The sequence below is a fragment of the Bombina bombina genome, chromosome 2 (assembly GCF_027579735.1).
Source record: "Bombina bombina isolate aBomBom1 chromosome 2, aBomBom1.pri, whole genome shotgun sequence".
NCBI lineage: Eukaryota > Metazoa > Chordata > Amphibia > Anura > Bombinatoridae > Bombina > Bombina bombina.
This window is the reverse complement of record NC_069500.1, coordinates 136,406,163-136,426,635: the sequence shown is the minus strand read 5'-3', so window position 1 is coordinate 136,426,635 and position 20,473 is coordinate 136,406,163. Positions and strand designations below refer to the sequence as shown.

The 20,473-nt window shown below is 39.5% G+C and overlaps 1 protein-coding gene across 1 annotated transcript in view; it reads right to left on the bottom strand.

Annotated features, from left to right (window-relative positions):
• Positions 1 to 20,473, bottom strand: part of ITGA1 (integrin subunit alpha 1) — a 359,476-nt gene that overhangs the window by 288,508 nt on the left and 50,495 nt on the right. The window contains exon 2 of the mRNA XM_053701263.1: positions 19,408 to 19,528. Within this exon, the coding sequence (XP_053557238.1) occupies positions 19,408 to 19,528 (121 nt within the window). The remainder of the gene's footprint in view (positions 1 to 19,407; positions 19,529 to 20,473) is intronic.

Here is a 20,473-nt window from a genome sequence, read left to right as displayed (position 1 = left end):
GGCGCGCAGAGCGCTTTGGCTCAAGTCATGGTCGGCCGATGTGTCATCCAAATCAAAATTACTAAATATCCATTTCAAGGGAAAGACCCTTTTCGGGCCTGAATTGAAAGAGATTATTTCGGATATCACCGGGGGAAAGGGCCATGCTCTCCCACAAGATAGGCCTTTTAAGGCTAAAAATAAGGCTAATTTTCATTCCTTTCGCAACTTCAGGAGCGGTCCTGCTTCAACCTCTGCAACCGCAAAGCAAGAGGGTAACACTTCACAGCCCAAGGCAACCTGGAAGCCTGCGCAGGGCTGGAAAAAGGGTAAACAGGCCAAGAAGCCTGCAGCTGCTACTAAGACAGCATGAAGGGGTAGCCCCCGATCCGGGACCGGATCTGGTAGGGGGCAGACTCTCTCTCTTCGCTCAGGCTTGGGCAAGGGATGTTCACGATCCCTGGGCATTAGAGATCGTTACTCAGGGATATCTTCTAGAATTCAAGGACTCCCCTCCAAGGGGAAGGTTCCACATTTCTCGTCTGTCTTCAGACCAGACAAAGAAAGAGGCGTTCTTATGCTGTGTAGAAGATCTACTCAAGATGGGAGTAATATGTCCAGTCCCAATTACAGAACAAGGACTGGGTTTTTACTCAAACCTGTTTGTGGTTCCCAAGAAGGAAGGAACATTCAGGCCAATCCTGGATCTAAAAATTCTAAACAAATTCCTCAGAGTCCTATCATTCAACATGGAGACCATTCGGACAATCTTACCTATGATCCAGGAAGGTCAATATATGACTACCGTGGATCTAAAGGATGCGTACCTACATATTCCTATCCACAAAGATCATCATCAGTTCCTAAGGTTCGCCTTTCAGGACAAGCATTACCAGTTTGTGGCCCTTCCCTTTGGGTTGGCCACTGCTCCCAGAATTTTCACAAAGGTGCTAGGGTCCCTTCTGGCGGTACTAAGACCGCGGGGCATTGCAGTAGCACCTTATTTGGACGACATCTTAATACAGGAGTCGTCATTTCCCAGAGCCAAGGCTCATACGGAGATTGTTCTGGCCTTTCTAAGGTCTCACGGGTGGAAGGTGAACACCAAAAAAAGTTCTCTGTCCCCGCTCACAAGGGTTCCCTTCCTGGGAACATTAATAGACTCGGTAGAAATGAAAATATTTCTGACGGAGGTCAGAAAATTAAAGCTGTTAACTACTTGCCGAGTTCTTCATTCCATTCCTTGGCCATCTGTAGCTCAGTGCATGGAGGTAATCGGATTAATGGTAGCGGCAATGGACGTAGTCCCTTTTGCTCAAATACATCTAAGACCACTGCAACTGTGAATGCTCAAACAGTGGAATGGAGATTATGCAGATTTGTCTCCTAAAATACAACTGGACCAGAAAACCAGAGACTCTCTTCTCTGGTGGTTGTTTCAGGATCACCTGTCTCAGGGAATATGCTTCTGCAGACCGGAGTGGATCATTGTAATGACCGATGCCAGTCTGTTAGGCTGGGGGGCGGTCTGGGACTCCCTGAAAGCTCAGGGCCTATGGTCTCGGGAAGAGTCTCTTCTCCCGATAAACATTTTGGAACTGAGAGCGATATTCAACTCGCTTGAGGCATGGCCTCAGCTAGCGGCGGCCAAATTCATCAGATTTCAGTCGGACAACATCACGACTGTGGCGTATATCAATCATCAGGGGGGAACAAAGAGTTCCCTAGCGATGAAGGAAGTCACCAAAATAATCAGGTGGGCGGAGGATCACTCCTGCCATCTATCTGCGATTCACATCCCAGGAGTAGACAACTGGGAGGCAGATTTTCTAAGTCATCAGACTTTTCACCCGGGGGAGTGGGAACTCCACCCGGAGGTTTTTGCTCAGCTGACCCAGCTATGGGGCATTCCAGAATTGGATCTGATGGCGTCCCGTCAGAACTCCAAACTTCCTCTCTACGGGTCCAGGTCCAGGGACCCCAAGGCGGCATTGATAGATGCTCTAGTAGCGCCTTGGTCCTTCAATCTGGCTTATGTTTTTCCACCATTTCCCCTTCTCCCTCGTCTGGTAGCCAGAATCAAGCAGGAGAAGGCCTCGGTAATTCTGATAGCGCCTGCGTGGCCACGCAGGACTTGGTATGCAGACCTAGTGGACATGTCATCTGTCCCGCCATGGACACTGCCAATGAGGCAGGATCTTCTAATACAGGGTCCATTCAAGCATCCAAATCTAGTTTCTCTGCGGCTGACTGCTTGGAGATTGAACGCTTAATTCTATCTAGGCGTGGTTTCTCTGAATCAGCTATAGATACGCTAATTCAGGCTAGGTAGCCTGTCACCAGAAAAATTTACCATAAGATATGGCGGAAATATCTTTGTTGGTGTGAATCCAAGGGTTACTCGTGGAGTAAGATTAGGATTCCAAGAATATTGTCTTTTCTCCAAGAAGGATTGGAGAAAGGTTTGTCAGCTAGTTCCTTAAAGGGATAGATATCTGCTCTGTCTATTCTTTTACACAAACGTCTGGCGGAGGTGCCAGACGTTCAAGCGTTTGTTCAGGCTTTAGTCAGAATCAAGCCTGTCTATAAACCAGTTGCTCCGCCATGGAGTCTAAATTTAGTTCTTTCAGTTCTTCAAGGGGTTCCGTTTGAACCTTTACATTCCATAGATATTAAGTTATTATCTTGGAAAGTTTTGTTTTTGGTAGCTATATCTTCTGCTCGAAGAGTTTCTGAATTGTCTGCTTTGCAGTGTAATTCACCCTATCTGGTGTTCCATGCCGATAAGGTAGTTTTACGTACCAAACCTGGTTTTCTTCCAAAGGTTGTTTCTAACAAGAATATTAACCAGGAAATCATTGTTCCTTCCTTGTGTCCTAATCCAGCTTCTAAGAAGGAACGGCTATTACACAATCTCGATGTGGTTCGTGCTTTGAAATTCTATTTACAAGCAACTAAAGATTTCAGACAAACATCATTCTTGTTTGTAGTTTATTCTGGTAAGAGGAGAGGTCAGAAAGCGACTGCTACCTCTCTTTCCTTTTGGCTGAAAAGCATCATCCGATTGGCTTATGAGACTGCTGGGCAGCAGCCTCCTGAACGAATTACAGCTCATTCCACCAGAGCTGTGGCTTCCACATGGGCTTTCAAGAATGAGGCTTCTGTTGAACAGATTTGGTCTTCACTGCATACTTTTGCCAAATTTTACAAATTCGTTACTTTTGCTTCTTCGGAGGCTATTTTTGGGAGAAAGGTTTTGCAAGCAGTGGTGCCTTCCGTTTAGGTTACCTGTCTTGTTCCCTCCCTTCATCCATGTCCTAAAGCTTTGGTATTGGTATCCCACAAGTAAGGATGAATCCGTGGACTGGATACACCTTGCAAGAGAAAACAGAATTTATGCTTACCTGATAAATTACTTTCTCTTGCAGTGTATCCAGTCCACGGCCCGCCCTGGCAATTAAGTCAGGTTAATTTTTTTTTGTTTAAACTACAGTCACCACTGCACCCTATGGTTTCTCCTTTTCTCCTAGCCTTCGGTCGAATGACTGGGGGGTGGAGCTAGGGGAGGAGCTATATGGACAGCTCTGCTGTGTGCTCTCTTTGCCACTTCCTGTAGGGAATGAGAATATCCCACAAGTAAGGATGAATCCGTGGACTGGATACACCGCAAGAGAAAGTAATTTATCAGGTAAGCATAAATTCTGTTTTTTCTCCACAAAAGAAGGCAACCGTACGCCACAAAAGAAAAAAAATTGGCGAAAGTGTTTTATCTTCACAACTAACGCTGTTTTTCAGCCAGTGAGCAGTCAGCCATAAGGTCTAATTGTACTTCCTGTTAGCTTCAAAATAAAAATAAACTGTTTCAATTCAAAAATAATTTGAACTTAAAATATATATATACTATATATCTTTTTTAATATGTTTCAAACAATCTGTCTCATTCATCATATACATATTTTAGAGTTTAATGTCCCTTTCAAAGCCCAAAGTATGTTAATTGTGAATAAAGGACCAGTAAATACAGTCGATTTGCATAATCAACAAATGCATGATAAAAAGACAATGCAAATCAATTGAGTAGTTAAAAATGTTTCTGTCAAATTTAAAAGATATGTCTATTTGCACTTCTCCTGAATCATGTGACAGCTATCAGCCATTCACAAATGCATATACGTAAATGTTGTGTCCAGTAGGAGCTGGTGACTCAAAAAGTGTAAATATAAAAAGATTGTACGCATTTTCTTAACGTAAGTAAATTGGAAAGTTGTTTAAAATTGTATGCCCTATCTGAATCATGAAAGTTTAATTTTGACTTGAGTGTCCCTTTAGATTAAAAAATACATATTATTATTTAAAAAGATTAAAACAAATTGAACATACATTGGTCCGGCTCCTAAGATTTACATTCCTCCTTTTTAAATAAAGATAGCAAAATAACAAAGAAAATTGATAATACGAGAAAATTAGAAAGTTGCTTAAAATGGTATACTCTATCTAAATCATGAAAAAAAAATTTGTATTTAAGAAAAGTTATCAATATAATTTTATATATCACAACTAATTTGTGTATAGAGATCTCATTGCAACTTTTAGAAATCATTTGGGTTAGAGAAACATATCCAGCATTCGCCCTTCTTACACTGAATTAACATTAAAAAATTTTTTTAACTTGGCTTAAAGGAGTTATGATTTTTTGGCTACTCAACATTTCAAACATTTTTTTTACTTCTATTTCCACCAGAAAGCATTCACTTATCTAGCAAAAACATGTTCTATTCTGTGGAACACTGTCGATAAATTAACCAACAGTTCTCTTTCCTAATATAACTTGAATTGTGGAAAGTGCTTTATAAATACATATATATATATACACAGTGAGGGAAAAAAATATTTGATCCCCTGCTGATTTTGAACGTTTGCCCACTGACAAAGAAATGAAATGATCAGTCTATAATTTTAATGGTAGGTTTATTTTAACAGTGAGAGACAGAATAACAAGAAAAAATCCAGAAACATGCATTTAAAAAAAAGTTATAAATTGATTTGCATTTTATTGAGTGACATAAGTATTTGATCCCCTATCAATCAGCAAGATTTATTGCTCTCAGGTGTCTTTTATACAGGTAATGAGCTGAGATTAGGAGCACTATCTTAAAGCCAGTACTCCTAATCTCTGCTTGCTACCTATATAAAAGACACATGTCCACAGAAGCAATCAATCAATCAAATTCCAAACTCTCCACCATGACCATGTCACCCTAGACATATACAAAACATGGAAGGGGTCTGAACTCTCAGACTTGACTGGGTACACATCCCATGACCCTGCAACATGCTCAACCCTGGGTGCTCAATAGCACTCTCAGGAAGCTGTGCTCTCACAGCGTCCCAGGTAGTTAACCCTAGACAAGTCTGCATGCAAGGCTTATAGGAGGATTACAAAATAAAGTAATACAACACACAGAGGAATTTTCCCTATGGGCCTTGCACCCAGACTGAGCGCTTCTCTCTTTTTATTTATGCAAATTATGACACTTAGGGAAGTCTCCCTAAGCGTGATGCGGGAATCCAGACGTGGACCCGTTGCTCAGTGTGCTTAAAGGCATATGGCTGCACCTCACTGACGAGGTCCACAATAGGCCGAAACGTACATCTGGGGTTTTGCTTTTTTTCTTGTTCAGAGAGGGATTGCCTGGTATTTCGGGGCTGGACTGCACTGTTAAGTCAGGATCAGACTGATATGCTACAGGAAAGTTCTTCTCTGTGAAAGGCACATATTGAGCAAAAAGAGGCTGCTTCTAGGGTGGTAACTAGCCATAGAACAAGCTATTATGCTATTGTTCATTCCCAGGTTGAGCGCTTCTCTCTTTTTATTTATGCAAATTATGACACTTAGGAAAGTCTCCCTAAGTGTGATGCGGGAATCCAGACGTGGACCCGTTGCTCAGTGTGCTTAGAGGGATATGGCTTTACCTCACTGACGAGGCCCACAATAGGCCGAAACGTACGTCTGGGGTTTTGCTGTTTCTCTTGTTCAGAGAGGGATTGCCTGGTATTTCGGGGCTGGACTGCACTGTTAAGTCAGGATCAGACTGATATGCTACAGGAAAGTTCTTCTCTGTTAAAGGCACATATTGAGCAAAAAGAGGCTGCTTCTAGGGTGGTAACTAGCCATAGAACAAGCTATTATGCTATTGTTCGTTCCCAGGTTGAGGGCTTCTCTCTTTTTATTTATGCAAATTATGACACTTAGGGAAGTCTCCCTAAGTGTGATGCGGGAATCCAGACGTGGACCCGTTGCTCAGTGTGCTTAGAGGGATATGGCTGCACCTCACTGACGAGGCCCACAATAGGCCGAAATGTACGTCTGGGGTTTTGCTGTTTCTCTTGTTCAGAGAGGGATTGCCTGGTATTTCGGGGCTGGACTGCACTGTTAAGTCAGGATCAGACTGATATGCTACAGGAAAGTTCTTCTCATTGAAAGGCACATATTGAGCAAAAAGAGGCTGCTTCTAGGGTGGTAACTAGCCATAGAACAAGCTATTATGCTATTGTTCGTTCCCAGGTTGAGCGCTTCTCTCTTTTTATTCTTGCACCCAGACTTGTCTGGGGTTAACTGCCTGGGACTCTGGGGACAGCACAGCTTCCTGAGAGTGCTATTGAGCACCAAGGGCTGAGCATGTTGCAGGGTCATGAGATGTGTACCCAGTCCAGTCTGAGAGTGCAGTCCCCTTTCATGTTTTGTATATGTCTAAGGTGATAACAAGTCTGTGAACCCTTGACTTGTTCCCAATTTGTTTGATTAAGAGCTTGCATTTGTATGGCTGTATTAGGGACCCAGGTTTTGGGAGAGACCTTGACGTGGTACCAGGACTTGTCCCATTTGGCCAGATGCGGTAACTAACTTATCTAGTTTTGCTTTTAATCTTAGATGAGAGCTTGCAAGTGAGTGCTGGACTTTCTCTGTGTGTTGTATTTATTTATTTTGTAATTTTCCCTATAGGCCTTGCGCCCAGATTTGTCTGGGGTTAACTGCCTGTGACTTTGGGGATAGCACAGCTTCCTGAGAGTGCTATTGAGCACCAAGGGCTGAGCATGTTGCAAGGTCATGGGATATGTACTCAGTCCAGTCTGAGAGTGCAGTCCCCTTCCGTGTTTTGTATATGTCTAGGGTGATTACATAAGTCTGTGAACCATTGACTTGTTCCCAGTTTGTTTGATTGAGAGCTTGCATTTGTATAGCTGTATTAGGGACCAGGTTTTGGGAGAGACCTTGACGTATATACCTGGGCTTGTCCGAATTGGCCAGATGGGGTAACTAACTCCTTCAGTTTTGCTTGTAATCTTAGCTGAGAGCTTGTAAGTGAGTGCTGAACTTTCTCTGTGTGTTTTATTTATTTATTTATTTTGTAATTTTCCTTATGGGCCCAGGGCCGGCGCTTGCATAAAGGCAAGTTAGGCAATGGCCTTAGGGCGCCACAGTATGTGGGCGCAAAATGCCGGTGACAACTGACAACTTGCAGCAGCAAAAAAAATTTTTTTTTTTTACATTTGCAGATTGCGTTGCGGTCCGCCCCCAGTCTAGATAGATAACCTTAAATTTTCTTAGGGCGAATTGAGAAATTGGGGTGCCGTGCTAATACATATGTGTAGCTAAGTTACATTTTTAAAAATATTTGCTGAATTCAAATGTTTCCCGCGCGCACAGGCTGCATCTGTTCAGTGCGCGCGGGCTTCTGTAGGGAAAGGATGAGGGGGTGGAGCTGCTGGAGCAGGAGTTGCGCTGTCCTGGCTGGAACTTCAAGTAGCTCAGCACTCAGCAGTTCTGATTTGGCATGGCAGCAGACAGTCACAGGTAAAGCAAAACCTGTATTAAAGTAAAGCGTATAGAAAAAACAAAGCCTGTCCTGCAAGCAAAAGCAAGTGTTTATTTAAGCAAATGGTTCAGAACATGCAACATGGAAAATAGCTCAGACAGTTAACTACAAGTTTACTTTTACTCCACTGTCTGAGCTATTTTCCATGTTGCATGTTCTGAACCATTTGCTTAAATAAACACTTGCTTTTAAAGGACAGGCTTGCTTTGTTTTTTTAAATATATATATTTTTTCTGATTTATGCAGGGCTGTTGTGTGTATATATATGTTAATGTCCTAAAAGCACTGTGTTTAACCCTTAGTGCCATTTGTGGGAGTATCTGCTTAATGCAGTCCTAGCTCCGTGCAGAGAGATACTGTGCTCTGCTCGTTAAACAAGATTTATAAGCCAGGGAGCTGTTCCTGCAGAGGGAGGTCACAATGTAACTGGGAAATCGGACACAAGCCCCTCACAGTAAGCAGAGGGGAGGCAAACAGGAGAGGGGGATGGGTAGGGAGAGAGTTTTGCTTGGCTGTGTCTCAGCTCAACTTGGGGATATAAGACGTGAATTCAGAGTGACATGATACTTATGCTGCTGTAAATATGTGTGTTTATGTATGTTTAAATGTGTGTGTATGAATGTGTATGTATGTGTAAATATATGTGTGTGTATGTATGTGTAAATGTGTGTATTTATGTGTGTGTATGTATGTGTAAATATGTGTGTGTGTGTATGTATAAATATGTGTGTGTATGTATAAATGTGTGTGTGTATGTGTAAATGTGTGTGTGTATGTATAAATGTGTGTGTGTATGTGTAAATGTGTGTGTGTATGTGTAAATGTGTGTGTGTATGTGTAAATGTGTGTATGTATAAATATGTGTGTATGTATATGTAAATATTTGTGTGTGTGTATGTGTAAATGTGTGTATGTGTAAATATGTGTGTGTAAGTATGTGTAGATGTATGTGTATGTATGTGTAAATATGTGTGTGTAAGTATGTGTAGATGTATGTGTATGTATATGTAAATATGTGTATGTATATGTAAATATGTGTGTATATGTAAATATGTGTATGTGTAAAAATGTGTACGTATGTATTTGTAAATATGTGTGTGTGTATGTATTTGTAAATATGTGTGTGTGTGTGTGTGTATGTATATGTAAATGTGAGTGTGTATGTATGTGTAAATATGTATGTGTGTGTGTGTATGTATGTATCTGTAAATATGTGTAAGTGTGTGTGTGAAAATATGTATGCATGTGTAAAATTGTATGAGTATGTGCGTGTGTAGGTAAATGTTGTTACCTGCACATTTATGTCATGCAGAAATATCTATTACACAGGGTATATCAATTTTTTTTTTTTTGGGGGGGGGGGGGGGGCGGCAAAATGTGTCTTTGCCTATGTAGCCAAAAATCCTAGCACCGGCCCTGTATGGGCCTTGCACCCAGACTTTTCTGGGGTTACATTTCTGGGACTCTGGGGACAGCACAGCTTCCTGAGAGTGCTATTAAGCACCCAGGGATGAGCATGTTGAAGGGTCATGAGATGTGTACCCAGTCCAATCTGAGAGTGAAGTCCCCTTCCGTGTTTTGTATAGATATTTGTATAGATATTTTTTTTTTTGCAAAACACGCATGCACAGACTTAAACACACATAAAATATAGCATACTGTTTTTCCTGCAAAAACAAATGAACATTAAAATGCTGAAAACAAATGAAATAGTAGTGGATGTTTTATAAAATTTTTTGCTATAATGGATATTGATACTGTTATTGCTGCGTGACATTTTAACAAAAGGCTAGCAAATTTTAAGCTGATCATTTAAAAACAAATATCTATTTTGCTCAGTTCTCTTTATTGAAAAGCATACTTAGGTAGACTGGGATGCTGGTAGCTAGCTGCTGATTGGTGGCTGCACATAAATGCCTCTTGTTATTGACTTACTAATGTGTTTAGATAGCTCTTAGCAGTGCATAGCTGTTCCTTCAACAAAGGATACCAAGAAAATTAAAAAAATATCAGATAATAAGAAAATTGTTTAAAAATGTATTCTCTACCTGAATCCTGAAAGAAAATTTTTGTCATGTCCTTTAATGCCAGAGTTTCCGATCAAACATTATGAAGCATTAAAATTCTGAAAATTTCAACCCTCCCGTCAAACAATATATTGCATTATTTTTATATGATATGATATTAAATTTTTCTGTTTTGTGGGACGGGGAGTTTAGTTTCATAATTTCCATGCTTTTAATGTTTGTATCGGAAATTTAACTCTGGTATTACCTTTTTGCCATTGAATTTTCTAGGTTTTTTATTGCAAAAATTGTTTGTGTATGTTTGTGCATGTGCCTTTGTATGTGTATATGTGCATGTGGGTGCATGTGTGTGCGTTTGTTTTTGTGTATGTGTTTTTGTGTGTGTGTATGTGTGCATGTGTTTGTATGTTTGCGTTAATGTGTGTTTGTATGTATGTATGAGTGTGTGTTTTTGTGTGTATGTGTGCATGTGTGTATATGTTTGCATTTATGTGTGTTTGTGTATATATGTTTGTGTGTGTTTGTGTATGTATGCATGAGTGTGTGTTTATTTTTGTGTGTGTGCGTTTCTGAGTGTTTGTGTATGTATGATTGTATTTGTATGTATGTGTGTGTGTTTGTGTGTGTGTGTATGTATGTATGTATGTATGAGTGTGTGTGTATGTATGTATGTGTGTGTGTGTGTGTGTGTATGTATGTATGTATGTTTGTGTGTGTGTGTATGTATGTATGTATGTATGAGTGTGTGTGTATGTATGTGATATACCTTTAAATTTGCACATCACAAGTACTTCCTTCCTATTTAAGGAAACACTCTAGCCTCATTCTGGGCCTGAAAATTGAAGTTGTTTCTTCACAGTTCACTTTGTCTCCTGTGAAATAACTTTGCTCTTAGACTTTACTAAGTCTTTCAGGTCCTTTAGCTCATTTCTTACTATATGCGCTGCATATTCTGTTGCTGCCTTTACTCCCTACCGGAACCAGCCTCCCAGATTACTACGCTTACCGGAACTTCTTACTACAGACGCCGAAGTCGCGCTCACACTGAGCGGTCACCGGAGCTCAATCTGCCTGCCTGTCAGCTCCTCTTAGCTCTCTCATACCCACGCTGCCTCAACCTCCCTGGTTACAAGCTAAGTACCGCTCTCCACGCACAAATACTTACCCTGTTATTTTTGCATCAATCCTATATACGATTGCCTTTTTGCATATTAACCTGTCATCTGGAAAAGTACTTTTGATACGTATTTGGGATATATGAGAGTGTGTTTGGACTGTATATATTTTATTGATTGCTTGTGTGAGTGCGTGAAAACCTTGCTTATACATAAAAGCAACAACTTTACCCTGGATATTATTGAACTGCCATTTGAGTGATTTAACCCATTTATTACTCTCATTTTCTCTGTGGTTCTCCTTGTTATATCATTCTTATATCAGTGCCTATCCACATTTTCTTATGTGTTATTGCAAGATATAATTTCATGTATATTAAATCAATTACTAAACTAATGCCTCACCTTATATAACAAGTTGAACAAGTGATTTCTTCTTGCTTATTATAAGAAAAGAGCAACAAAACCTTTATTTTTGTCATAGATTTGTATTCACCATTTAAAGTGATTGTGAATATCACAGAATTTTCAGGCCCATAAAATATAGGACATAACCACTAATAATAAATATGGATCCCAGTGAAATAAAGAATGAAATCACTAATATCAATCAAAAATTGGAATACTTAGCAAGGGCTTTAACTGAATTACAAACAGAAAACAAGGCACTTAAAACACTAGTAAAAGAATGTTTACCTGTGAAAAGTTTAGAAACACCTGAACCACATATTAATTACCCACAAACCTTCACTGGTAAACGAAGTGAATATAGAGATTTTAAAAATGCTTGTAATTTACTTTTCTCACTTAGGCCTAAGACTTATCATTCTGAAAGAATCAAAGTGTGCACCACTATCTCTTTCCTCCAGGGGGAGCCCCGCTCATGGGCTAATAGATTTTTTGAGAATAACCATCCAATACTTGATTCTTTGGAATAATTTTTTCTAGCAATGACATCCTTATATGAGGACTCTCACACTCAGATCACTGCAGAAACAAAACTAAGATCTTTGAAACAAGGAAAAAGGAACGTAGAAGAATACATCACTGAGTTCCAAATGTGGATTGATGATTCTAAGTGGAATGAAATAAGCTTAAAGAACCAATTCAGATTGGGACTTTCTGAATCGTTAAAAGATGAGTTGTCCCGCTTGGAGATGCCTGAATCTTTAAACGGTCTCATAAAATTGAGCACAACTCTGGATCGTAGACTACGCGAAAGGAAGGCTGAAAGGGCTTCTTTTGATGGAACACCGCGACTTTCATATCATTACACTCCAACCCAGGAAAAGGGTACATCAAATCAAACCCCAATGGGAATTGGAGCTATAAGGGGACCCCTTACACCCGAAGAAAAGGCCAGACGTAAATCTGAAAACCTTTGTTTATATTGTGGGCAAAAGGAACATTCCGTCTCAAACTGCCCAAATCTTCTAAGACAAAAAAAGGGTAAGATGCTTATAAAACATAATATTTTACTCCTTGCTCAAAACCCTCAACTGACTTTCTTTACAGTGGGATCAGAAAAACATACGATCTAAAGCGTTGATCGATTCTGGGGCAGCCGGAAATTATATTGATATCTCTTTTGTTAAATTAAATAAAATCCCTATTGTTTGCAAGGCACAACCAGTATCTGTTAAACTCATTGACGGCACACACATACAAAATGGTCCCATTACACATCAAACAATACCACTTTTAATGACTACTGATAAAGGCCGTACTGAATATGTGTCCTTTGATTTAATCACTATCCATATGCATACTCTTATTCTAGGATTTTCTTGGCTAAACAAACATAATCCCAGCATTGACTGGTCAAGCACACAGCTAACTTTAGAATCACCATTCTGTTTAAATACCTGTTATCCTTTTCAGCTAATCTCTACCATAGAAAAAGAACTACCAGAAATTTATCAGGATCTGGCAGAGCTGTTTGACTTAAAAGAAGCAGAAAATCTCCCTCCTCATAGGGAGTTTGACTGCCCTATTGATATAATACCAGGGTCTCAAATACCTCACGGTAAAATATACCCATTATCACAAGAAGAGTTAACTTATTTACGCTCTTATCTCGACGACAACCTCCGAAAGGGTTTTATATCACATTCAACATCCCCAGCATCAGCTGGAATGTTTCTAGTACGTAATAAAGACGGTACTATAAGACCTATCATTGATTATAGAGCTTTAAATGAAATAACTATTAAAAACAGATACCCTCTACCACTTATACCTGAATTACTAGAACGATTGAATGAAGCAACTATCTATTCCAAACTTGACCTTAAGGGGGCTTATAACCTCATACGTATGAAAGAAGGTCATGAATGGAAAACCGCCTTTAGAACTCGCTACAGGCTTTTCCAATATAATGTGATGCCGTTTGGTCTGAGCAATGCTCCCGCAACCTTTCAGCATTTTATTAATGAAATATTCCATGATCTCATGGACATTTGTGTTATCATATACTTAGATGACATCTTGATATATTCCAAAACTCCCTCTGAACACGAAAAGCACGTAAGATGGGTACTTACTCGTCTTAAGGAACACAAATTATACGCCAAGTTAGAAAAATGCGTGTTCCATGTTTCTAAGATAAAATTCTTAGGTTATATACTCACTCCTAATAAAATACAAATGGATCCTGAAAAGATTTCTGCTATTATTGATTGGCCTATTCCCACCACTGTAAAATCACTGCAACGCTTCATTGGTTTCGCCAATTTTTACCGAAAGTTTATTAAAAAATTTTCCTCAATAGTCAGACCACTAACCCAATTAACCAGTGTTAATCAAAAATTCAAGTGGTCTGACAAAGCACAAGAAACCTTTGATACTCTTAAAGAACTATTCACTACTGCTCCAATACTTTCGCTCCCCAATTTTAAAGCTCAATTCCAACTCGAAGTGGATGCCTCAAACACTGGCATAGGAGCAGTACTTTCTCAAAAGCAAGGTGATGATGGTGAAATTCACCCAATCGCTTTTTTCTCCAGAACATTAACTAGTGCTGAAGTTAACTATAGTGTGGGTGATAAGGAACTTCTGGCTATAAAGAGTGCTCTAGAACAATGGAGACACCTCTTAGAAGGATCAAAACTTCCCTTCATAATATTTACTGACCATAAGAACCTTGAATACTTGAAGAAGAACAAAATTTTGACAGCCAGACAAGCAAGATGGTCTTTATTCTTAGACCGCTTTAACTTCATCATCACCTACAAACCAGGAACTCAAAATACGAAAGCTGATGCTTTATCTAGAATATCAGAAACTTCACCCCATGATCCACCTAATTATACTATCTCACCTGAAAAGTTCATTGGTGTCCTCACACCTATAGAACAAGAAGTACATAATGCCTTAAAAGAAGATACAATACCTCACCAGTATTGTTCCAAAGACCCTCAAACTGGCCTATACTATCATAACAATCAATTATATGTACCCGAGAGTATCAGATCATCAGTCCTCTCACATACCCATGATGATATCATTTCTGGACATCCGGGAATCCAAAAAACCATTGACCTCACCAGAGGTAATTTCTGGTGGCCAGGCATGAATAAATACATCTATGAATATGTATCCGGGTGTGAGAATTGTGCTCGAAACAAATTAGTTCACAAAAGACCAATTGGTTTACTCACACCTCTGCCTATTCCGGATAAACCATGGAGTACCATAGCAATGGATTTCATTGTTGAATTACCTCTTTCACAACAAAATAACACGATCATGGTAATAGTGGATAATTTAACCAGACTAGCACATTTCATCCCTCTCAAGGGATTACCCACAGCTATAACAACTGCTAGAGTTTTTCTTGACCAAGTAGTTAGATTACATGGACTACCGACCAACATAGTTACAGACAGGGGAACCCAGTTTACATCCTCTTTCTGGAGATCTCTATGTAAACTGTTAAAGATTGACCATCGTTATACGACTGCTTTCCATCCACAGACAAATGGACTAACAGAGAGACTGAATCAGACCATAGAGCAATTCTTACGTTGTTATATATCACATCTTCAAGATGACTGGTCAGTTTATCTCCCCATGGCTGAATTCACATATAACAATTCATTAAGCGCCTCTATCAAAACCTCCCCCTTTCATGCGACATATGGTTTTCACCCTAACACTATATCTCTTTCTAGTAAAGAAGTAAATTCCCCTGTAGCTACAGAATTTACATCCAATCTCCAAGAAAGACTAAATGTCCTGAAGTTACATCTGAAGGAAGCAAAAAACTATCAAAAAAGATATTATGATCTAACTCATGAACAAGGCCCTGATTACAAGATTGGGGACTTAGTACTCCTTTCAACTAGGAATCTCAAACTTCATGTTCCAAGCAAAAAACTTGCTAATCAGTTTTTGGGTCCTTTCCCAATCGAACAAGTGATCAATTCCAATGTGGTAAAACTTAAATTGCCTACAGATTATAAAATTCATCCATCTTTTCATATCTCTTTGTTGAAACCATATCCTGTCAAAGTTTGCACTTCTGACTCACCCCCACCTCCTGTAATGGTGGATAACCAGGAGGAATTTGAGGTAGAATCCATACTTGACTCTAGGATACATAGACATAAATTGGAATATCTCATTAAATGGAAAGGTTACGGCCCAGAAGATAACTCCTGGCTCATTTATTCATCTGTTCATTCACCCCAGTTGGTCAGGGCTTTCCATAGGAAATACCCCCTCAAACCGCATCTGGAATCCCCAGGGGTGATTCCCTGAGGGGGGGGGGACATGTGATATACCTTTAAATTTGCACATCACAAGTACTTCCTTCCTATTTAAGGAAACACTCTAGCCTCATTCTGGGCCTGAAAATTGAAGTTGTTTCTTCACAGTTCACTTTGTCTCCTGTGAAATAACTTTGCTCTTAGACTTTACTAAGTCTTTCAGGTCCTTTAGCTCATTTCTTACTATATGCGCTGCATATTCTGTTGCTGCCTTTACTCCCTACCGGAACCAGCCTCCCAGATTACTACGCTTACCGGAACTTCTTACTACAGACGCCGAAGTCGCGCTCACACTGAGCGGTCACCGGAGCTCAATCTGCCTGCCTGTCAGCTCCTCTTAGCTCTCTCATACCCACGCTGCCTCAACCTCCCTGGTTACAAGCTAAGTACAGCTCTCCACGCACACATACTTACCCTGTTATTTTTGCATCAATCCTATATACGATTGCCTTTTTGCATATTAACCTGTCATCTGGAAAAGTACTTTTGATACGTATTTGGGATATATGAGAGTGTGTTTGGACTGTATATATTTTATTGATTGCTTGTGTGAGTGCGTGAAAACCTTGCTTATACATAAAAGCAACAACTTTACCCTGGATATTATTGAACTGCCATTTGAGTGATTTAACCCATTTATTACTCTCATTTTCTCTGTGGTTCTCCTTGTTATATCATTGTTATATCAGTGCCTATCCACATTTTCTTATGTGTTATTGCAAGATATAATTTCATGTATATTAAATCAATTACTAAACTAATGCCTCACCTTATATAACAAGTTGAACAAGTGATTTCTTCTTGCTTATTATAAGAAAAGAGCAACAAAACCTTTATTTTTGTCATAGATTTGTATTCACCATTTAAAGTGATTGTGAATATCACAATGTATGAGTGTGTTTCTGCGTGTTTGTGTATGAGTGTGTGTATGTATGAGTGTGTGTGTTTGTCTATGAGTGTGGGTTTGTGTGTGTATGAGTGTGTATGAGTGTGTGTGTGTGTATGCATTTCTGTGTGTAGATAGGAGAAGAATAGGGTTGCCACCCTGCCTGTATTTTACTGACATGGCCAGTATTTTTAAAATTCACATTAAAGTTGAATATAACGATTTAATATAGAAATAAAGATGTTATCATGGTCAAACTTCTTCTAAGTGTATTATTATTATTATAATTTATTTGTATAGTGCCGACAAATTCCATAGCATTGGGTACAATGATAGGGGTATAGATTAACAAGGATTTGTGATAAAATACAAAACATAACAAAACTAAACAAATCTAGTAAAGGAGGAAGATGTCCCTGCTCTGGAGAGCTCACGGTCTACAGGTTTAGGGTGAGGAGATATAAGGTTGGGGTACCTTGTCACATTGATTGTAGTTGCAGCAGTGAGTCAGGCAGTTCATGTATTAGTTTGGTTAGGATGAGAGATGGTAATCCTCTCTGAATAGGTGGGTTTTCAAGGAGCGTCTTAAGCTATACATGGTTGGAGACAGTCATATGGAGCGGGGTAGAGAGTTCCATAGGATAGGAGCAGCTTGTGAGAAGTCTTGGAGACAGGAGTGGGACATACAAATAACAGGAGTGGAGAGACATAAGTCAGAGGTTGAACGAAGAGTATGGGATAGGGAATATTTCACGATGAGAGAGGAAATATAGTTGGGAGTTCGACTGTTGCTTTGTAAGTTAAGGTTAATACTTTAAATTGTATTCTGGAGTGTATGGGGAGCCAGTGTATTATTATTATTATTATTATACTTTATTTATGAAGCTCCATCATATTCCGCAGCGCTGTCCATGGATACAATTCATTTAAATAAAACAATAATATAAAACTTCTAAGACTAAGAGACAGGACAGAATTTACAAACACATACAGGAGGAATCGAGGGCCCTATTCCCAAGGAAACTTACAATCCAGAAGGGTAGGAGGTTGAGAAACAGGAGGCGAGGACTGCAAGATTGAGAAAGATGTTAATGCAGAGTTAGATGAGGGAAATGTTGTTAGGTAAGAGAAATATTATTGAGTTGGGTGGTAGGCTTCTCTGAACAGAAAAGTCTTCAGAGAGAATTTAAAGGAAGAAAGATTTGGGCAAAGCCTGACAGCATGAGGGAGAGTGTTCCAGAGGGTAGGTGCTGCACAACAGAAGTCTTGCAGTCTAGCATGAGAGGAGGTGATAGTCACAGATGCAAGGAGCAGGTCATTGTTGGATCTTAGTGGGCAGGCTGGAGTATACTTGTTGATTAGAGAGGATAGGTAGAGGGGAGCGGTGTTGGTGAGCACTTTGTATGCAAGGGTGAGAATTTTGAATTTAATTCTGCTGTGAATGGGGAGCCAATGAAGGGACTCGCAGAGAGGTGCAGCAGATACAGAGCGATGGGAAAGGTGATCAGCCTGGCAGAGGCATTTAGGATGGATTGAAGGGGGGAGAGGTGGGAAAGAGGAAGGCCAGTAAGTAGGTTATTGCAGTAGTCAAGTCGGGAAATAAAAAGGGAGTGGATTATTTGCTTTGTGGTGTTAGTGCACAGAAAAGGTTGAATCTTGGAAATGTTGCGTAGATGGTTGCAGGAGGATGTAGAAAGCGATTGGATATGGGGGGGCGAAGGATAGATTTGAGTCAAGTGTAACTCTGAGCAGAGGACTTGGGGCGATGGGGAGATGGTGATGCCATCAACAGTGATAGAGAAGTCACAAGTCAGGGTAGAACTTGAGGGGGGATAAGAAGGAGCTCAGTCTTGGACATGTTAATCTTTAGGTGGTGAGAGGCCATCCAGGAAGAAATACCAGATAAGCAGTCACTGACATGAGAAAGGACAGAGGGAGAGAGAGCAGGGGTGGAGAGGTAGATCTGGGTGTCATCAGCATAGAGGTGATATTTGAAGCCATAACTATTGATAAGTTTACCCAGTGAAGAAGTATAAATGGAGAAGAGTTGAGGACCCAGAACAGATCCTTGTGGTACTCCAACAGACAGAGACATTGGAGAGGAGGAGTCGCCAGCAAATGACACAGAAAAAGACCTGTGAGAAAGATAAGAGTGAATCCAGGAAAGAGCAGTGTCACAGAGGCCAAAATAGCTAAGGGTCTGTAGGAGGAGGGGGTGATCAACTGTGTCAAAGGCAGCTGAGAGGTCACGTAAGATGAGTATGAAGTAGTGGCCAATATTTTTAGCAGAGAGAAGATCGTTAGTAACCTTGGTAAGGGCAGTCTTAGTTCAGTGTTTGGGGCGGAATCCGGATTGCAGGATCTAATTATAAACAAATACTTATTTAAAATCTGTCCTAGCAGTTTAAGTTCCTGATCCCTACCTCTATGTCTAAAAAAGAAGTCAATCACTACAACTTCAAAAAATAATCAAAGTCACCAATGAACAACATCAGCCCCATTATGTTTCTATTCACTAAAGGGGCATTAAGCAGTGCCAGATTTATCATCCAAGGGGTTAACATTGAGCAGTTTGGCAAACTTGACATTAACAGGACTTTTAAAAAAAATGACAAGAGATGTGAGGCAATCCTACAACAAAGCTTTTGGGGACTTTCATATAATGCAAATATATAATTTTAGTGATTTCAGACTTAGTTCACAATATACAGTAATGTTTTACCAAGTAAAAGTAATACTAGTTAGATAACGTACCATTTCCCATCTTCATTTTCAAATTGTTGAACTGTGTATCCAAACATGTTTTCTACTGGGCCATTGAATGATAGTCCGTTTTTTACATCCACATTAAAGGGTTCTGCAATCTTCAGAAAACCTTAAAGAAAAAAAAAATATATAAACATTTATTTAAAAAAGTAGAATTCTTCTATCTATCTCTCTTCTCTCTCTCTCTCTCTCTCTCTCTCTCTCTATCTCTATCTATCTATCTATCTATATACAGTGGCAAAAAGAAAAAGTATGTGAACCCTTTAGAAATGTGTATTTTTGTTTAAAATCTGGTTTGATATTCATCTGTCCACTGTAAGATATTTTTTTATACATGTAGACTAATACTCCATGACTAATACTCAGATTGAGAGTGCAAATTTGCGGCTTGCTATGCTTAGACGCGTTTCTATGCCAACCGACACACAATGATGTATATACGCCTTAATGAGACACAGCTGTTTGTTATGAAGCATTACGTTCACAGTCACATGTAACAAATCAGGTAATAGTTAGGGGTAATTATTAGGACTCACTGGTGGTATGTTGTACATATGTTTTTTGCTTCCATGTGAACAAGGCCTCTGTGAGGGGCAGAAACGTTATGGAGTTATAGCATTTGGGTATGCAATTAAAGGTGTTGGATCCTTTCTCTGAGTGCCTACTTTTATTTGAGAATCCATTAGGATTTACACCGGATCCAGGTTTTAAGATGCCTTACATATTATAAATATAGAAAGGTTTTGGTGCCTCCCTGTTCACCTGTTGAATTTTCCCACTGAAGTTAAGTGGGTAATAAACCTTGTGATGTGTTTGAAATCATGCTGCTGTCTTTATTGAGTCATTTGTCTGGTTTTTGTATTGGATTTTTTATGAGTATGTGCTGGTTTAAGGTTTCCCCTTTTCTTTTGTTCTTTTCTAATTATATATATATATATATATATATATATATATATATATATATATATATATATATATACACACACTCCTGGCTGATACATTTGTGAGGTGTTCATCTCACAGCACAATAAGAACTTTATTAATGCATGTGCAA